Consider the following 19,976-nt stretch of genomic DNA (forward strand, 5'->3'; position numbering starts at 1 on the left):
CCACCTCGAATGCTGGGCTCAGGTTTGGGCCCCTCGGGACAAGAAGGGCCTGGAGGGGCTGGAGCGTGTCCAGAGAAGGGCAGCGGGGCTGGGGCAGGGTCTGGAGCACAAGTGTGCTGGGGGGCGGCTGGGGGGGGCTGGTGGGGTTTAGCCTGGAGAAGGGGGGGCTGAGGGGAGCCCTTCTCGCTCTCTGCAGCTGCCTGAGAGGGGCTGGAGTGAGGGGGGGGTTGGTCTCTGCTCCCAAGTCACCAGTGACAGCACGAGAGGAAACGGCCCCAAGCTGCGCCAGGGGAGGTTTAGATTGGGTATTAGAAAACATTTCTTCACTGACAGAATGGTCAGGCCCTGGCACAGGCTGCCCAGAGAGGTGGGGGAGTCGCCGTCCCTGGGGGTGTTCAAAAACCGTGTAGATGTGGCACTTGGGGACACGGTTTAGGAGGCCTGGCAGTACTTCTGTGAAGTACTTCACTAATTAGCACCGATGTACACTAAACAACTTACTGACAGCTTTTGCAGACAGGTTTGCTCCTGGTGTCTCTCACGTGTGACCTCAGAAAAGACCTGCTGAGGCCTGTGCTGCAGCCCAGGCTCAGTAGTTGTGCCCCTAATCAGTGTCTGCTTTTTTTTAATCCTGTTGGCACAGCTTGCCCTAAAGACCTCAGAAATCTTCAATTAGTTGTATCATTCTCTAGTTCCACAGGCTTCTGAATTAGCTGAAAGGGTGCTGTAATTTTTCAGAGGTTCTGTGGAGGCCATGACACTTGTTACACTGAAGTATTCTACCTCCTGAGGAGGTTCAACTTTGCCATGTGTTTTTGTTCATTTAAAATGTTTTTAAATAATGCCATTAGATCCATAGGCCATTTAGGTGCAACACGTGAATTTTCCACTGCCTAAAGAATTTTCAAACTAAGCTACCTCTTTGCAAATCTCATGTCCTGTTGCCCACAACACACCCTACTGGGCTCCCACAGCCTCTGGAAAACGTACAGTGCCCTCTCAAGCCCATCACTGTAGCTCCGAAGCTCCTCGGCAACGCAACGCTCTACATGCAAAGGGAGAAGAGCTAAGCAGAGCGGTGCAGCTCAGAGTCCCCGTCTTGCTGCTCGAGACCTGGGATCCAGGAGTCCAGCCCTGTCCCGCGTAGTCCCCGGGCAGGTCAAAGCAGCTTCACAGAGCGTTACACTGAGGCAAACGGGCGGAGGCAGTGCCACTCCACCGGGAGCCCCGCGGGGCGGCACATCACCCCCAAACCGCCCTGCAGCCGCCTCCCCGTGCCGCAGCCGAGAGCCCCCCGGCAGGGCTGGGGACCCCGCGGGCTCGGGGCGGCGGCGGGCTGCCTCTGCGGGGTGCGGGGACGCGCCGCGGGGCCCCTTCCCCCGCCAAGCGCGCCCCGCGGCAGCGCACCTCGGGGGAAACCAGAGAGGGCACGAATTGCGTGAGATTGTCAGTAGTTTCCCTTGCTGCTCACCCGGTTTGTGCAAGAACTACTTGCAGGTTTTCCCTTAAACTAAATGATCTTTGACCTCGCTTATGGCTCGCAGAAGCGGGGCTCCCCAGGTCAAACGTTAAAGGGCCTGGAAAGTATGTTTATCAGCAAAATCACCTTGGAATAAAGCCGGCAGGAATGCCGCCCCCGCCCCCGGGCTCCAGGCCCTAAGAAAAGAGCGTGAAACCCACACCGGGGCAGCGGAGGCCGAGAGAGCCGGTATTTTTGTTGCCGGACAGCCCGAGCGCCGGCCCCACCGCCCTGCCCGTGCCTTGGGCCCCCGCCCCGCTGGGCCCCGCAGAGCCGCGGCAGTGCGCAGGCGCGGCTCGGGGAAGGGCAGTGCCATGTCTGTGTGTCCGGGCGGGAGGAACGGCAAGGCAGGACCGTACCGTGTGCGTACGGGGCGTCAGGGCCGTACCAGGTGGTCCCGCTGGGAGGGGGAGTAGCCAAGCAGCCAATGGGAGGCAGGCGGCGCGCAGACATGCGCAGATCCTACCGCTCGGCTTCCCACCGCGGCGGTGCGCCTGTGCACTGCCGCTCCCTGAGGGTCGGTGAGGCGGCGGCGCGTGCGCCAGGCGACACTTCCGCCCTTTTGCCGGGCCGGAGTCATCCCGACGCTTTTGCGACAGCCGTAAGTGAGCGGCGGCGGCCGGCGGAGCGGTGCGGTGTGGGTGGCGGCGGCGGTGGTAGCAGCCGCGGCTGGCGGCGGCGGCGCGATGAGGCCGCAGCAGGCGCCCGTGTCGGGCAAGGTGTTCATCCAGCGTGACTACAGCGGCGGGACGCGGTGCCAGTTCCAGAGCAAGTTCCCGGCCGAGCTGGAGAACAGGGTGAGGCGGGGCGGGCCCGCTCCGAACTCTCCGGGCCGTCCGGGGCTCCCAGGTCCCGCCGGGGCTCCCAGCTCCGCCTGCCGGTCCTTGGGGGTACGGGCGTGCGGGCAGAGGTCGGCTGGCGGCCGGGTGGGCTCACGAGTGGCCGCGGGCCCTCTCTGCGCCTTCCTGGGGCAGGTGGGGGTCTCTGGCACAAACCGCCGCCCCTTTGCTGAAGCCGCCCTCTCGGGTGTGGGAAGTGGGGGGGGAGCTGGGGATTCTCCCGCGTGTCCCTCTCTTGGGAGCAGTTCTCCCCCCGACGCACCCCCAGGGCGCTACACGAAGGTCTCGTATCTTCCCTTAACTTTAAGGACGCTGGCACTTTCGAATTTTCTCTCTGTTACAGCCCTACATACAGTGTGAGAGCATGATTTAAAAGTTTAAAGGCATGCCCTGCTTCAGATATTGGTGTTTGGTTTTTTTTTTTGCATAAAAGCGTTTTTTGTTGTCTAATTGCATTTCTGATCAATTGTGGTAAGAAAATACTTTGAATTTTCAGTGACAAGCTGCGTGAAAAATAGTTAAAAATGCTTCTCTTTGGTGATTATTAAATGCTTGTGTTTTGTGCTTTCTTCAGTCCTGAGGAAGGCAGCTGTCTTCTGCAGCAGCAAAATAGAATGTGTTCATTATGTCAGTGAGAATAAAGCGCGCGTTGTTGTGCGTGCTGCATTAACGCCGTCCTCTCTTGTGGAGACCAGCCAGCTCTGCTAGCCTGGTCAGTGGCCTCACAAGTACCGTCTCAAGTACTTTCATTTTGTTTGATGCTGTCGGATATAATATCTTCAGCTGATAACAAAACAAACGCTCTTTGCTAACACCTTTTCTTTTAAACATTGCACTTTTCTTCTCTTCCCTGTTTGTTTTGGTTTGTATGGTTTTACTGAGAGCTTGTTTGACCACCACTGCAGCAGCAGTAGCAAGGCTTTGTTGATATTGAGTTAACTCTGTCAATCTGCTCCCAAACTGCTCTTTTGAATCTAGCAGATATCTTTGTGTCCGCATTAAGCTCCACCCCTCAGTCGAACTGCACGTTGGCTTAGTTACGTTACTTGTTTGTGTTTAGTTGCGTTGGAATTCAGACTTGGTCTAATCACTTGACAGATACTTAACAAAGAACTACAGGTCTGTAACTCAAAGTGTCCTTCAGACTCTGGCTTTAAACACAGTGACTGCAAAGTGTGGAAGTCCAAATAGCAATAAATGAAGGCAGATAACTGAAGATATTGGTGAGTTCTGAAATGTCTATATTTCAGTCAGCTAAACTTGACTTCTTTCGCAGATTGACAGGCAGCAGTTTGAAGAGACCGTCCGAACACTGAATAACCTCTATGCAGAAGCTGAAAAACTTGGGGGCCAATCTTACCTTGAAGGGTGTCTCGCCTGTTTGACTGCCTATACCATCTTCTTGTGCATGGAAACGCATTATGAAAAGGTGCACTTGTTTTGTTTACTTTGTTGCTTGGAAAGCGGTATCTCTCATAGACTTTAGTCAAAGGCTGTTTCTTGGCAGGATTTCTGTGACTTGCACCATGGCCGCACAAATTCCATACAGACTCTGGATCTTACTGCAGAGTGGTTTCACATATACACCAGACAGGCTTGTCTGTAGTAGTCAGTTTGAGCAATGATAGCTTGTGCTTCAGAGGACTCGCACAAGTTCTGTCTCTAGTTGTGTGCTAGGCTCTCCTAACACTGCTGTATCTGTGATATTGCTGGGGCTCTCACTCTAACGTAGGGAAACCTGATTAAGGATCTGTGGCTTCTGTGCTGTTCTTTTACCAGGTTCTAAAGAAAATTGCCAAGTTTATTCAGGAACAGAACGAGAAGATCTATGCTCCTCAGGGCCTCCTTCTGACAGACCCCATTGAAAGAGGACTAAGAGTTGTATCCTTCTTTGGTTTCTTTGATCATCTGTGAATTGCTACCTGTTTATCTCAGTATGGCACTCTCTGGTCGTGCTTGATGTGTGATACGGCAGAATATGTGATTAGTCTTGTGACTCTCCGTTGTGTACTGTTCTCTGGTCAGATTTTAGTATGTTAGGATTTGTCACATCAAAAGGCAATGAAAATGCAGTATTGGAATCTGTCCTTTGGGACTTCCTTGAAACGCAGTATGTATGAACAGAGTACTTCCAACACTTTGGATGCTTCCTCTATTTCAGTGACCTCTAAAAATGCAGTTTGTCTGAATGGAAAAAAGTGACCAGCTTGGTAGGATAGAAATTGATGATGTGAAAAGAAGATGTGGCTGTTGTTTCGTTTGCAGCCCTCAGCTCGGGTTCTGGTGAAGGTTTTGCCATACGACATCGCTATAAGTTGTTAGCAGCTGTGCTTGCTCTTGGTTCTAGCATGGCTTATTTTAACATTTTTATTTCAACTCTTGAACCAGGCATTTTATGTAGTTATTACCTTAGTAGTTGTAAAGCCCTGGCATAGCAAATCTATGGGTAGAATGTGTAGCATGTATAATTTTTTGAGAATACTGAAACCGAAGCAACTTGAAACACAGAACGCTGCTTAAATGGATGCTAAGGATAATTCCTTGCAGTCAGGTTATCTGTGTAGTTGTCTAAATAGCTTATAGCTGTCATCTACTTGGCTTCATTACTATCAGTATGTTTTTCCCATTTTTCTATGCATACACCTCCTGGAAAAAAAATCAACTTAAGAAAAGCATTTCCAGTTTGGTTAGTGACTTAGTAGCAGAATGCAGAAGCATTAACTTTTGTCTAGTGCATAGCCTAGCCTGAAACTCAACAGAAGGGGACAAGGCTCACAAACCCTCCATGCACAGCATCTCATGTTCTCGTTGTCAGAGCAGTCCTGAGCTGGACAGACCACGCATCTGACCTGACACGTACTGCTTGGTCGCTTTGTAACTCTGAAACTAGCCTTCAAACAGCAGCTATGAAGCAGAAAGATTGAAGGTTCTAATACTTAAATGTTTTCCCACTTCTTTTGTCTGTTTTCATAATCTTTTTTATAGTGCGTTTCCCTAACAGCTTTTCTGTGCAGATTGAAATTACCATTTATGAAGACAGAGGTATGACCAGTGGAAGATAAAACTGTGGTGTCTCAGGTACATGTTAACCTTATACCAGATCAATCTCCACCTGCTTTCTGTGCTCAAAGGGGAAGATTCTGTCATACTGAGACAGGATATTTATCCCACGACTGTATGTAATCAAAGGCTGTTCAAATATATATCTTGTGTGGACTAGGTTTTCTGAAGAAGTAGAAATATCAATACTTGGTATTATGCCCCTGACTGTTAATAGATATCAGCTGATACCAGATTTATCTTTAGAGAAATTCAGGTCCTGATTGTGTAAATATGCATTAAACCTGTGTTATGCTGTATTATGTCCAAAATTGTGCCCTGTTTTGTAGATAAAATGTTTTTTTTTATTTTCTTGAAGCTTTTCTGTCATAAGGTTCTGAGCAAACAAACTTAAGACTAACCCTTAAATCTGGACTTTAAGATAGGTTACTATTTAAATGCTTATTTTGGATCTTTCCAAAATAATCTTTCCAGAAATCTTTCCAGCTTTCAGACTAACAGAATGAAAAAAATACACAAGAAAAATCATAGATGATGCTGTACTAGCACCTGCTCTTCTCTTCTTATCCTGCTGTGAAAGATACAGCTTTTCCTTTTGAATATTTTCGGTGGACCAGGGTCTATTGTAAAACTTCCATGTTTCGAGCACTTGTGAAATGAAGGTCGTAACCGCAGCATGTCAGGGATCCCCTTGTATTTTGCCTAGAAGTCTATATTATTAGCCCCAGAACCCTGAATAAATCAATGTGAGTAATTACCTTTTACCATCTTGGTTCTAAGTATGCAGGAGTTTCACTTCTATGTACTGTTGAATGGCAGCTATTCTGTCCCAGAAGAGAGAACTGCTGTTGCCTGGGGTGGCACTTTGGTTTCACATGCCAAGTGGTGGGATTCTTCCAAACCCCTTCTGCTCAGAAACTTTGGATAAGATACTGTATAAATACAGTATATCTTATCTGCTGTCCTGAATCTTGGAATATGGCATATTTTAAGAGTCAAATCTTATACAGCCTAAAGGGAAAATGCAAGTAACTTGCTTGGTAGTATTGCTAAATTTTCTCAGATGTGCCTCTGCCACATGTCTCTAGGATTTCTCTTCTGGTAGTCTGCTTGTGATTGACCCATATTTACAGTGCATATAAACCAGATTAATCTACTGCAAGCTGGAGCAAACCATGATGAGAAGTTCTGGTAAAGCAAAATGGTGAAAATTCTTGCTGATGCATACCTGTCTCTAAACAACTCTGGCTTGTCAACTTGGCATTGCTTGTAGATGCCAATTCTGTCTCAAGATATCCTTCTTTATCTGGTTATTAGCTCTTGGGAATCTGTTGTATTGCATGGCACTTGTGTTCTGCTGTTGGAATAAGTTTGTGTTTTATCAACTGCATCTGCATATATTTGGCACAAGCCACTTGTCACGACTCATTTCACAGCAATTATTGCAGAATGTTTTTATAGGTGATGTGAGTTTTGAGCAACTACATGAAAGCTAATTCTGTCAGTGTTCAAACAATTGACATTTCTAAAATGAAGAATGATTTGTATCATGAAGTTCTGGATAGTTTGATGAATTGCAAAGATTTGTCGTCAGTAGAAATTGGATTTGAAAGCAGTACGAGTTCCTAAGTAAGCCTGATCTGGAACTGGAGCTTTATTGGGTATTCACCTCCTCCATGGTAATCTAGTAATTTGGAGCCTGTGCACTCTCCTGGATGATCTGTTTGTGAATGCAGCCTGCATGAGCTCTACATAATGTGAACTGTCTTTTTGTCCTGCGTAGTGGTAGAGGATATGACTCTGGCTAGGAATAGGTGGCATATCGCAGGACTTCTAACAGTCTCTGCAACATCTGTGTAAATTCAGAGGAACTCTGAGATCTGCCACTGTATTTCAGACCTTATTCTACCCAGTCGTTTTAAGTGGAAAAATCTTTGCACTACTCTGGCCTTGAGTGTATTCTAGCATACAAAACCTTTTTATTGCAGTTTTTCAGCTGGATGCTGTTCCCAGTTCTCACTTCGGTATCTTTACTTGTGATGCTTTCAGTTAAGACTGGCCAGCAACCTCTAGCTTTGGTAGCTTTAACTGGAAAATGTTGCTGAAAGGCACTTGTTTTTCATGATACTGTGTGGCAGTCAAAAAGTCAAGAGTGCTTGGAATACTCGAAAGAGGGAGTCTAAAATAAAGGATCCGGCTAAGTGCCTGCAGTGTAGAACTGCAAAATTACTATCCCTCGGTTTCCAAAATACCTGCTGAACTTCAGCTGAGTTTTGCTTTTGAAAAGCTCAGATCTGAACTGGCTCCCTTGTCTTAGGTACTCCGCAGACCCTGGGATGGTAGTTGTAAGTCTAGGTTGGTGGCAATGTGTGCAGAAAAGAGACTGGAAGTATTTATGCCTGTTATGCAGAAGGAAACAAAGAAGTAAAGGTCTCCATCTCCTGTTAGACAAATGAAATCCAGAGTGTTGGCTTCTGTTCCTGCTACCCTCGCCACAGCACGTGGTAACCCCACCTCTCCTGCTACATACCTCCTAAGATAACAAAATATAGCTATGTAAAGGTTTGTATAGGGTTTTGTTGGTTTTATTCAGTAATAGTTTCTAATAATATGAAACTTCTTTTCTAGCAGATAGCTCAACAGTGGACTTGCTGTATCAAAGTTCCCCTACCTCCTACTTTAGAGCATCATTCCTTTCTCTGCTGCCAGATCCACAGTGCCATCTACTACAAGGACTAACTTCCTCAAACTGCTCCACGTGGGATGACCTAGCTGGTCAGCATCCATTTTGTGGCAAACTTTTAAGCAATGAGGTCACTTTTTTTTTTTTCCCCAAGAAAAAGCAGAAGTGGTAAAGCTACGTACTCTTCTGAAGGAAATGGGGCGCTTAGCCCAACCGAAGTCTAGTTTTAGTCACATGAGTGCAGTGCTGTTCCTCCCTAGTTCTTAAACCCTTCTGTACATCAGTCAGGCTTTGGAAGGCTACAAGTCAGAGTTGGGAATTTTGCAGAAATGAGGCCTTCCCTCCGGTTCAGTATCGGAGTGAGGGGATACACGGTGCCTCTACCTGGCGAGAAGTGACTCAAGACAATGAGCATTTTACGTTTTCTGTGCTGATTCTCATGGAAAACCAGAACGGGAAAGTTTTATTTGTTTTAATGTTTTGGTTGTTGCTAGAAGGGGGAGGAATAGCTGGACTTTAATACTGGTGTTTTTTCTACTGCTGTATCTGTGCTGTTATTGTCTCTGTCAGTGCTCACCAGAAGAGGGGGTATATTCGTTCATAAAACAGTAAGTACAATAAAATGGATGCTGAACCAATAAACGTAACAATTCCTACCCTACTCTGATTAATGTGAAGTGTAAAACTGTTTCTTTATGGATTTATTATATATAATTTATAGGAAAACATTGATTTGACAATGTTAGATGTTGTGTAAGATGGTTTCTTAATTCTATCTGCTGGCACTATTGAAAAGTAGAATTGTGCATTATTTAGTATCCCCCATGCATCGACATTCCTCAGCAATACCCACAAAAGTAAAGTTCCTACAAACCAAGCTAGCTTAATATTTTTCTCTATCCTTTTCCCTTATCAAAGCAAGGAAGTCATGGTTTAGGTGCTGAGCATCATTGTCCAATGGTAGAAGGAATTCAGTTCTTTAGAAAAGGAGACGACTCGCAGAACAGAGCGAGTGTTTTGGCTGTTGGTGGTACTGTAGGTGCTAATACTGGATCTGAAATTCCAGGCTTATTACTCAGCCACTTTTTTTTTTTGAGATTTGTTTAATAATTGTATAAAACTTGTTTTTCTAAACTGTAATGGTGTTTGCCTTTCACATCTGTTGCAATACTGGCAGAAGTACTAATGGATTAGTAAATTTTTTCTTAAACTGTGTCTGTGTCATATTTGATAGCGCTGCTTTGCATGAAGATTCTTTTACTCCTCCAGTAGCAGGGTCTTGGTTGTGAACAAACAGAGCTAGCATCATTCCAAGATCGGTTCCTAAGCTGCGACTGTTTTGTCCGCTTCAGCACAGCTTTGTTCTTCAGCTGTGTCTCGGCTCTCGGCCCAACAGAGCCGTGCTCCCGCCCGCCGCCATTTTCTGGGGTGAGGCGCCGGTGGGGGGTGTGTGTGGGGGGGAGCCCCTCACCCGGGCGCCTGCGCAGTGTGTGTGTGTGGGGGAGCCCCTCACCCGGGCGCCTGCGCAGTGTGTGTGTGTGGGGGAGCCCCTCACCCGGGCGCCTGCGCAGTGTGTGTGTGTGTGTGGGGCCCCTCACCCGGGCGCCTGCGCAGTGTGTGTGTGTGTGGGGCCCCTCACCCGGGCGCCTGCGCAGTGTGTGTGTGTGGGGCCCCCTCACCCGGGCGCCTGCGCAGTGTGTGTGTGTGGGGAATCACCCGGGCGTCTGCGCAGTGTGTTGGGGGGGGAGGGGGGCTTACCAGGGCGCCGGCGCAGTGGGTGGGGCCGCGCATGCGCGGAGCGCTGCGCCTCGTGGCGGGAGCCTGTGGCCGGATGGCGGCGGCGGGTGCTGAGGGGACGGAGGCGGACTCGGATGGCGGTAGTGAGGAGCTGGTGCTCACCCCGGCGCAGCTCATCCGCAGCCTGGAGCAGGTACTGTGGGCTGGGGAGAGCGGCAGGGGGCCGGCCCCTGGGCTCCCTGGGGGAGATGTGGGGTGGCCGGGAGCCGGGCACAGGGCTTGCCGGAGGAGGTGGGGAGGGCTGAGTTCCTGGCCTCTCCGGGGGCTGGAGTGTATAGCAGGCCCATTCTTCGCGTCTGTTTACCGTGTATCTTCTTTCAGGCCTGGCTGAATGAGAAGTTTGCCCCAGAGCTGCTGGAGAGCAAACCTGAGATCATCGAGTGTGTTGTGGAGCAGCTGGACCATATGGTGGGTTCTGTTGGGCTAAGGGAGTGGTACAGGTGGGCCCTGGTTGCTTGGCCTGGCAGATACATGCTTGTATCCCTTTGGGATTGCCAGGATTGTCTGCCTCTCTGTCCCTGAGATAAGACTGTTCTCAGTACCTTCTGTGAGCTTGTCTTGAAAAGGGGACTGAGAGATACAAGGAAGCAGCGTGCTTTGTGTCACCAAAAGCAGCTGCAGTCTGTTTTTGTGGGTGTGTATGTAGAAAACCTGTCTTCCTCTCTGTTTCTTGTATTTGGCATTTCAGCCGTTCAATTTCTCTTTGCCTCTCCTTGCAGGAGGCAAACCTGAAACGGGCGAAGAGAGGAGACTTGAAGGTCAGCGTTCACCGCATGGAGATTGAAAGGATCCGTTACGTGCTCAGCAGCTACTTGCGATGTAGGCTTGTGAAGGTAATACTTGATTATGCTGCCCAGGGGATGAAGACGGGTGACTTCAGGAGTGATTTTTACTCATACAGGGCCTCCTGCTTCAGCAAGGCACTTAGTTAAAGCATGCTCTCCCTCTCTGTGTCCTCCAAAGTGCAATCCAAAAGAATTAATTCCCTGGACACACTTTTCTGTTGTGATGAAGGACGATTACAGCATTATTCTGAGTGTTTTCTTATCTAATCTAAGCCCAGGATGGCACAAGTGAATGCTCGCGTGTTCTGCCCAGGTACTGCCACCCATGCATATAGTTGTGCAGCTTGGTGACCCCAGGTGACTATCTTGCGGTTAATTCAGGAGCAGGTATTTGGGCAGGCCTGCGGCTGCTGCGTACACCTGTGCAGCAGTGGACCGCTTCTTGTAGGGGAAGGCTCTGGGGGGGGTGGGCATTGTAGGTACTAGGCTCCTGGGAGAGGTCTGTTACAGTCTTTGGGATTTTGTTCCGATACCAGATAGAGAAGTTTTTCCCCCATGTCCTGGAGAAGGAGAAGTCTCGAGCCGAAGGGGAACCTTCCATTCTATCACCAGAGGAGTTTGCCTTTGCTAAAGAGTGAGTAGGTTTTGGATGCGTCTCCCTCCGCTTTTATAAGTTTTAGAACTCACTCGTGTGTTATGCTGAACAGTTCTGTTCCACCTTAGACTGTCAGCCTCAGACAGGTTTGCCATAAGAATCACGGGTTTTACCAGGAGGTTTCCTTATGGACAAGGGAAGAGGTGAAATAAAATAACTTGGTGACTCTAAGCCTGTTACCAGAGCAAGCCATTAGATTTGTCTCTGGCCATGCCTGTGGAACTGGGAGGTGTCAATTGCTGGTGTTTAAGTCAATGCTTTCCCTGCAAATTCGTATTTGATTAAACCAGTAAATATTCCAATGATTTGTTTCAGATACATGGCCAACACAGAAGCTTACCTGAAAAACATGGCCCTAAAACACATGCCGCCCAACCTGCAGAAAGTGTCTCTCCTAAAATCAGGTGAGTATGTCCAGACTCCAGGGAAATCTGAAAATTATAGCAGCAGAGGTGTGGGGAAAGCTCTGGGGAGCATGAGATGTTAGTCCTCTAGCTGGCGCTCGGTAGAGCACAGACGGTGAGATGACAGTGTCATAACACTGCTCTGCTGTGTAGTGCATGGCTTGATGCCGCTGCCTCTTGGTGCTGCTGTCAGAGGATCCTGCTAGCTCCTGCCATGGAGTCTGGTCTTACACTGAGGCAGCGCACACTACATCTGATCAGAAGTATCTAGTGTTCCCTTTACTGGCCATGAGTTTTCTGTCACCCATACCCCTCTGCTAGCTCGGTGTCCTCCAGAGGAGTGTGAGCGAGTGCTGAGCTTGTGCTCTGAATCCCTTGTCTGCAGTGCCAAAGCCCAACCTGGACTCCTTTGTGTTCCTGAGGGTGTTGGAGCGTCAGGAGAACATCCTTGTTGAGCCAGAGATGGATGAGCAGAGGTAGGCGGGTGCTTCCCCACGCAGTGCACATAAATAAGTTGGCTTCACAAAAGTGTGGATTAAAGCGAAACGGGGGCGTCAGCTTAACTTCACGCCTGTCTCTGGCAGAGAGTACACCATCGACCTGGAGGAGGGCTCGCAGCATCTGATCCGCTACAAGACCATTGCCCCGCTGGTGGCCTCGGGAGCGGTGCAGCTCATCTGAGGGGCGAGCGGTAAGTGCAGGACCAGGACTGTGGTGGTGTGGGGGGGCCCAGCTGCTGCACCCCCACCCTCCCGTGGCCGGCAGGTGGCACCGGGGTGGCGCAGTGGATCTCAGCGTGGGGCTACCCGAGCCATGTCCCCTCTGGACATCGTGTGGCTGGGCAGGGCAGCAGAAGTGTTGGAAGGGGTACCCTTGAAAACATGCAAATAAACCAGTAGGACATCTTTCCCTCTGCTGGTGCAAAGGGGCTCGTTGCCTCCACAGCTCATTAGACTAGTTGCTTATGACATGGCTGGAATACAGCCAAACTCCTTTCTCTAGTGCTCCCGAGTGAGGGCAGTCTGTGTCACAGCACTCCCTTCACAAGGCTCTGCAGGAGCCTTGCCACAGTCCCCTTGGAGTTCTGAGGGAGGGACGAGTGTTGCTACTCTCTCTCCAGATCCCAGCCTGGTTTGACAGCAGACATGGACAGAGCACATCTACCCTCAAAGGTGAATACAGCCTTTGTAAATAGCCAGGTGCTCTCTTTTTAAACCTGCAGCTGCGTGTTAGTTCCTCTTCCAGTTTAGCACTGTTCTTTAAATTAGGCTATGGGGTGGAAACTGACCGAACAGTGTGGCAACCAGTTACGCAAACTCCGCCTTCCCCCACCAGCTTTGATCTCGTCACAGGGTCTGTGCAGCCCTGGATGTTGTGCAAGTGGCCAATTGCTCTGAGGTGAACTGTGGGGATATTTCTGCACCACCTTTGTCACATGATCCATTGAGCAAAAAACCATCGCACATAGAGGTATTTGCTGGAAGAGCAAATCTTAGTTTTCGCAGAAGGAGCAGCAGGGATTTGGAACATGTTGAGGACGGAAACTGCAGCTCAGAGCAAAGGGAATGTCATGCGTGAACAGGGGAGAGCCATAGAGTCCTGCGTGGGTGCTTAGCACCGGCTCCGTACCTGTAGTGGGAAGGGAGGGTGAAGAGTTTACCAAGTTTGTTCCCTTTGTCTTTCTGACAGTATCAGCTGGGAGACGACCATGAGCTTAGGAATTCAGGGTTTCTACTTGCCTCAGTTTTCTCCCTTGAAGCTTTGTGGTTCCTTGGAAAGGCCCTGCCTTTTGGGGAAGGCAGGCTGCGCAAGCTTTGTTCTGCCTATGCATCCTGTGCCTCAGTGTGGATACAGCTGTGTCAGTACAGCCCCTTCTAATATGTCCAGAGAGGAGTTGTGCTGCTTTTTCCTGTTATTTTGGCAATAATAGTACTATTTGTGTAAAATACCCACCCTTGCCATTACAGGTATCTGAGATTTGCCTGCAGAGTAGGCCTGGATTTGGACTGGCTACCAGGACCTTGTGCTGATAATGGCATTTCTTGCCCTGGGCCAAGGAGTGAGTGCCTTCAGGAGCCATGGGCAGCTGTGTTTTCTCTGATCAGATTGTGAATGATGCAATCGTGATCAAAGCTTTGGAAATGTCAGACAGCATTTGCAGGTTTGTCACAAACCTCTTCTTAACCAGAGCAACTGGTTCACACGCAGGGTGTTTGTGCCAGAGACATGGGGTCTTCATGTTGTTTCCATCTGCGGTTCTGCTACGTGCACAGACTTTGTGTAAAGCCAACGCCAGAGCAGATCCTGCACAGAGGATTTAAGTACTGCTATTGCACATTGAAATGTGAAATTTCACATGAAATTCTGCACGTAGGTCAAATCCAATGAGGGGGTGTTGAAAGGCCTTGCTGCTTTTCCCTGCCTTTTCCAACCTGCTTCCTTGGACTGGCTGACTTCAGGGAGATTGCACCACTATTACAGCTAATCCACAAGCTCAAGGCTGCCTTGGCCAGTGAACTCCAGAGCAAGTAGGGCCCTTGTACTGGACGGTCTGCGTGATCAACAGCTGAGTGCTGTGGAAGAGCTCTGAGGAATTCTGTAAGCTTGTAGGGGCTTGTGGTGCCTTTATGTTCTTTGGAAAGGTATTGGAGCATGAGGCTGGCAGAGCTTTCCCAGAATGGTTTCTTGCTGCAGGATGAAACATATTTTCTTGTTGTCTTGTTTTTGCCTCACCTTCTATGCTTTGTGTGTTATTTATGCTGCTTCCAATCAGGCCAGCACTCTGTATTTGATTTCTGCAGCAGAGCATTCAGCTCCCTGTGCAGGGAGAGTTGGATCAATAGAACAGATACAAAGTGACAAGTCAAAGGGCATTTTCTGGCAAACTTCAGTGTGTAGCTGCTGGGATGCCTCATTTAAGACCAGCGGCAGACAGTTTCACTGAAACGGAATAACTGTAATCACGGGCTCAGGAGAAAGCAGCTTTCTGCTATGCATGATCTGAAGATCCTCCCTCCACAGTGCGAGGGGTTCTGGTACAGCTTCTGATTGTGGTTGTGAGGGTAGAAACTGTCAAGCTCTCTTCTGCTGAAACAGCTGCTGGGGCAAGGGGGACAAGCAATTCCTTTGCGCTGGTCACGCAGAGGAAAAGCTCCTCTGGCCCTGGTGACCTGCGCGTGCCTCTTCTAGTCGGAGGAGTAGCCAGGGTGTCCCGTGCTACCTCAGCTCAGTGCCTGTCAGGTGCATGGGCAGACACAGGCACGTGTTCCTTCAGGGCAGGGTCTTCCCTGCATGGTGGTCTGTGTGAGGAGCAGCCTGGTGCTACTCTGACACCCCCGATCTGCTGCCAGGCTGGGGGTGACACAGTGCATCTTGTAGTGTGAGTGGCTTTGCATGTGTGGTTTGTAGTGTTCCTAATGAATCCATTTAGGTAAAGAAGATTCTTTTAAGTATAGACGTTAAGAGGAGGCTGGGTTTAATCCTTAGGAATCAGTAGCACATACCTCTGCACAGTCCCCCAGGAAGAGCTGTGGGTTGTGCCCTGCGTGTACCTACAGTCCAGGCAGCTTCACAGAGGTGACTGAAGCTCCCAGCCAAAGTCGTTAATCCGCTGCTGCAGAAGCGTGCTATGGAAGAGCTGCTTGGAGAATGTCTAGGTGGCACGTCTGGCAGACTTTCTCCTTGGCCCTATTAAGTTTGACTGGTCAGTTGAACAGACAGCTGGTACTTGCCTCGCTGCTGCATTGCACGTGGCCGCGGCAATGTGAGCGTAAGGCGTGCCTGTCCGCTTCTAGCAGAGGAATCTTAACTGGATCTGATTGTTTCCAGAGTGCCTTCAGTACAGCTCTCTGGAGTCTGACAGCTGGCATGTGGCAACGCCACCGCAAGCTGTGCAGGGTTCTTGGAGCTGGCCACCGGGCTGAAATCAGTCAGGCTAATAGACTCAGTTTTGGCGTACCTGAAAATGCTGCTGTCTGCTTTTTTGTCCTTCCATGACTAAATACTGGGACACTTCTGGGCCTGGATACCGCCTCACTGTGCCTCTGTTGTGTCTGTTCTGTGGGAAGGGGAAGTGTCCGCAACTTTGTCAAGGAAGTGATGCTTTTGGCTTGTGCTTTTAGATGGAGAAGACCCAGCAGTCCATCCACCTTAATCCGTGTCTCTGGAAGAGAATGTGCAGAGTGCGAGCAGCTTTTCCAGCTTCCACGGGGCCTGCTGTAAGGCACTGAGCTCAGATACATCCTCTGTTCTCTGCTCCCTCCAAGGTGGAGACGGCTTGGGTTTACTGAGTGATTAGCTCTAAATGCAAAGTAGGTAGATGGTGAAAGAGGTCGCAAGGAGGGCACTGGTGGTGGGCTGCGATTTCCCAGCCTGAGCCAGATCTGCTCTCCTGAGTGCAGGAGAAAGGTGGGACAAGTGGTTTCACTGCTGGGAAGCCTCTTTCACGTCTGTGGTGACTCCCCCAAGTCACAAAAGTGATGGGGGAGGTGCACTGTCAGCCTGAGAGGCTGTGATGGCTCTTGGAAGGCAACTGCTGAGAATTGGCTCACCGCTGGCATTGTATGTGCTGAAGGGCATCTGTGCTTGTAAGCATGTGGAGTCGTCCAGTGTGCCACCCATCACCGTGATCACCCGTGGGCTGCCGTCCCCTGGGCCCCGGTTGCGTGCGAAATGGGGAGTGTGCAAGACCTGTTTTGTTGTGGGCTTTCTCTTCCAGTGCCCTGGTTGGCCCTGGCGGTAGGCTGCTGTGCTGGGTGACAGCAGCTTTTGCACGAGTGGGAAATACCTGTGTTAGAGCAGGTAGCAAGGGAGTTGTTCCTCTGAAAGTCTCCTCTAGGAGACCAAAGGTGGTTCTATTTCTTTTTGCCTGGCAGTCTGCAGGAAAATGATATCAAATAAATAATATGTGATTCAGTGAGGATGATTGTTCCTTACTAGCAATGACTACCTAAATCAGCTTTCCTATGGGGTGGGGAAACACCAGGAAATTTTGCAGGAAAAAGTTTCAAATATTCAAAGGTTGCAAAGCAGACAACTTGCAAGGCCGTGGGCAAGAGCCCTTAGTTCAGAGAAAAGGGGGGCAGTGTGCTGTCATGACCCTGGGAGGTGTCACTTGGGTTTGTAACTTGGGCAGTTGCATCCCCTAAACCTTGCAGGGGCGAGCACGCCGCGGCTGATCCCCCAGCCGACCTCTGTGGGAGGATGTGGCGCTGCCTGTCTCTGAGGCTGGCCTCAGAAACGGGAGCGCCGCTTCCAGCGGGGCCTGAGCATGGTCAGGCAGGGCTTCAGCTGGTGGCTTCTGGCACGGCGGTTCGCTGACAGCAGGTCTGCCCGGGGCCCAGCGACGGATCTGCTGTGGTGATGGCTGGGCTGGGGCTGGTGTCCCGGAGCACGGGGCCATGGCAGCCACCTCCAGCTCCCGCAGGCCCAGCCAGACGGGTGCGTCTGGCTCCTGGTCACCCGCAAAGATCGCTGTCCTGCTCCTCCCCAGGCAGGAGCGTCTGGCCAGCAGCGATACGATGCCACACGTCCTTCCTGGGGTTGGTGCCACTTTGACCCTCTTGCTTTTTCTGATGTTTCTGCTGACTGGGGCGGGGGCCAAAGTGCAGGTTTTTGCCAGGCAGGTGCTGGGGCCAGGCTTGCTTCTCCCGGCTGCCCCACGAGAGGTGTCCTGCGTTGTGCTGGGGCCGTTCAGACACGGTGGCGATGGAGAGCCATGTATAAATGTGGATGGGTAGGTTGTGTCATGAGCTGATGAAAATCTGTGCTGTCAGCAGGAACAATCAGGGCTGCTTAACATAAATGGCTAGACAGCTCTGAAGAGATTAGCAGGTAGTACTGGGCAGGGTGATCTGATTTGGGTGGCAGTCTTTTCTGTCAAGGAGTCACATGTGAGCTAAACAATGAAGGTGATTTTGAGTATAAATGTCAAGGGCACCAGGGTGTCTTTTGCCTGCTCTGTTGTGAGGGAACTTCTTTCTCAGAGCGAGGAACTGGGGTAAGGAACCTTTGAGTTGGATTCACTTTTGGTAGAGGACGAGACTGGAGTCTGGGCTGTGTGCTTAGAGGCCCTGGAAATAGCTGTCTTTGGACAAGCACCTGAAAAGGGATCTGCAGAAACGGTCCCAGCCTCCCACCACGGAAGGTGATGGGAGAGAAACGTGCTCCTCTTCTCCCTGTAGCTCCCTCCGGGCGTTGACCTTTCAGCAACCGTTTATCTTCCACAAGCACTCGCCGCTTCCTGGCGCTGGGAGCGGGCTGCGCCCCGCCAGCCCGAGCTAGCAGCGAGCCTAACCGGGGCCGCGCTCCCGGGGAGGGGGGCCGCAGCCGCAGCGTCACCCGGCGGGGCTGGTCGCCGGTGCCCCCTTCCCCGCTAACGGGTCTCGCCGGTCCGGGAGGGCCCCCGCGGGGCGCGGCCGGGCTGCCGTGGGAACGCGCGGGGCGGGGCGGGGCAGGGCAGCCCCGAGCCCCGATTGGCCGCTTGGGGGCGTGTCTCCAGCGCCGATTGGCCGCTCGGAGGCGTGTCTCCGGCGCCGATTGGCCGCCGCCGCGGCCGCGGGGTGTCCCGACCGCCGGCGCTCCCACGGCTCCATTGAGAGCGCGGAGCCGGCGGGAGCAGACCGGGAGCGGGACCGGAGCGGACGGGAGGCGATGAGCTGCGGCGAGTGAGCGCGGGACGGGGGCGGGCGGAGGGAGGGGGCGCTCGGCATCGGGGACACGCCGCCTGACCCCCTCTTCGCCTCTAGGCTTTTCCAGGTGTACAGCGCGAGGGCCGTCGCCCCCCCGGCCATGCCCGTGGACCTGGCCGTGCGGCTCTGCCTGAGCCACTCGCCCCCCATCCGCAAGCTGCTGAATTCCTACGAGGAGCTGCGGGGCAACCGGGGGCGCAAACCCCTCCGATCCTGCCTCAACCAGAAGCCAAGTGCAGAACCCGAGCCCGAGCGGCGAGATAGCACCAAGAGCTCCAAGGGCCAGAAGAAGAAGAGAGTGGTGTTTGCCGACATGAAGGGGCTGTCGCTGACGGCTGTCCGCTTCTTCTCAAAGATTGAGGAGGATCTCTGTGACTTGCAGCATGCCCTGTCTGACCTCGCCTGCTTCCGACCTAGGCTGCGGGACTCGCGCCCAGAAGCGTGCAGGTACGTGCTGGACTTCCCACAGCCCTCTGCGGACTACATGACTTTCCGCAGCCGCCTACACAGCAACCATGTCTGCCTGGAGAACTGCCTGATCCAGGACCGTGCCCTGTCAGGGACAGTGAAGGTCAGAAACATCGAGTATGAAAAGAAAGTGATGGTCCGCATCACCTTCGATGGCTGGAAGAGCTTCCGGGACATCTCCTGCCAGTACATGCACAGCACATACGGCTCAGCCGACACAGACACCTTCTGTTTTGAGCTTGCCCTGCCCAAGCCATCTCTATCCCGCAGGGCCACAGAGTTCTGCATCTCCTTCCAGTGTGGACAGAAGACCCACTGGGACAACAACCACGGCAGGAACTATAAGATCTGCCCCATGGGCATGATCCGCCCTCCCTCCCATGCCCTGAAGAGTGCCAGTGGGGCGTGGGACCATCTTGGCACCTCTCGGGCTGCCACCCTGGTCCTTTCTCACCTGCAGACCTGGCGACGCTCAGAGCCCCAGGCTCCTTATTGGTAGCAAGGCTGTGGGTGAGAGGCATAGGTCCCTTCCGCATCCCGGCTGTGGTGCAGGGGGCTTTGGGGAGGGGTCAGCTGCTGAAGACACCGCTCACATGTGTCTGGCCTGCTGCTGTATGAGCAGCTGCGAGTCTCCATCAAAGCTTCTTCCCTGCTGGCTCCTGCCATAGAGGCTGGAAGCTGCCGCTTGCTCTAACTCCTGCCCGTAGGTTCTTGAGGTGACTGTGACAGTTGGGGAGCAACAGAGGGAGGGCTGTGGACCATGAGCCGCGTCCGTCTGTGGGCTGCTTCAGGCAGGACTGACAGCTCCTGGTGCTGCCCGAGTGCCTTGTGCGGAGCTGCCGGGGCAGAGCTGGTGCTCCCAGCCTGCGGCAGTGGTGCCAGCAGCAGGGCCCGCTGCTTCCTGCGGCAGGCGCTCCCCGGGCCCCGCTCCCAAGGGGGGGCTCACGGGGGGACACCGAGCGTGCGCGGGCGCCTCCGGGCTTTGGTGCTGTAACGGGGAGTCAATAAAGTGGCGGCGCTTCGCGAGTCGTGCCCGTGTCCGTGCCTCAGCCTGGGCCGCGGCCCGTATCGGGCCGG

At 51.8% G+C, this 19,976-nt stretch overlaps 3 protein-coding genes across 5 annotated transcripts; all 3 read left to right on the forward strand.

The window, feature by feature from the left end:
- Positions 1-1,955: 1,955 nt before the first annotated feature.
- Positions 1,956-9,314, forward strand: GOLGA7 (golgin A7). Of its 3 annotated transcripts, none has more exons than XM_064472576.1 (5): positions 1,956-2,120; positions 3,635-3,787; positions 4,138-4,239; positions 5,373-5,436; positions 8,047-9,314. In XM_064472576.1, exons 1-4 carry the CDS (start codon positions 1,971-1,973, stop codon positions 5,418-5,420), a joined length of 453 nt encoding a protein of 150 aa, XP_064328646.1. In that variant the 5' UTR covers positions 1,956-1,970; the 3' UTR covers positions 5,421-5,436; positions 8,047-9,314. The 3 variants fall into 3 exon arrangements, with proteins under 3 accessions (XP_064328646.1, XP_064328647.1, XP_064328648.1); XM_064472577.1 differs by having other exon boundaries at positions 8,050-9,314; XM_064472578.1 differs by lacking the exon at positions 1,956-2,120 and adding an exon at positions 2,127-2,316.
- Positions 9,315-9,886: 572 nt separating this feature from the next.
- On the forward strand, positions 9,887-12,433 carry GINS4 (GINS complex subunit 4). Its single transcript, XM_009509219.2, has 7 exons — positions 9,887-10,031; positions 10,220-10,306; positions 10,618-10,731; positions 11,220-11,317; positions 11,654-11,742; positions 12,128-12,218; positions 12,327-12,433. The coding sequence occupies exons 1-7, from the start codon at positions 9,891-9,893 to the stop codon at positions 12,421-12,423; spliced, it is 717 nt and encodes a 238-aa protein (XP_009507514.2). The 5' UTR covers positions 9,887-9,890; the 3' UTR covers positions 12,424-12,433.
- Positions 12,434-18,324: 5,891 nt separating this feature from the next.
- Positions 18,325-19,925, forward strand: LOC104045355 (protein phosphatase 1 regulatory subunit 3C-B-like). The gene is made up of 2 exons (XM_064472580.1): positions 18,325-18,407; positions 18,489-19,925. Exons 1-2 carry the CDS (start codon positions 18,394-18,396, stop codon positions 19,396-19,398), a joined length of 924 nt encoding a protein of 307 aa, XP_064328650.1. The 5' UTR covers positions 18,325-18,393; the 3' UTR covers positions 19,399-19,925.
- The last annotated feature ends 51 nt before the right edge of the window (positions 19,926-19,976 follow it).

The sequence above is a fragment of the Phalacrocorax carbo genome, chromosome 24, assembly GCF_963921805.1.
Source record: "Phalacrocorax carbo chromosome 24, bPhaCar2.1, whole genome shotgun sequence".
NCBI classification, from domain to species: domain Eukaryota; kingdom Metazoa; phylum Chordata; class Aves; order Suliformes; family Phalacrocoracidae; genus Phalacrocorax; species Phalacrocorax carbo.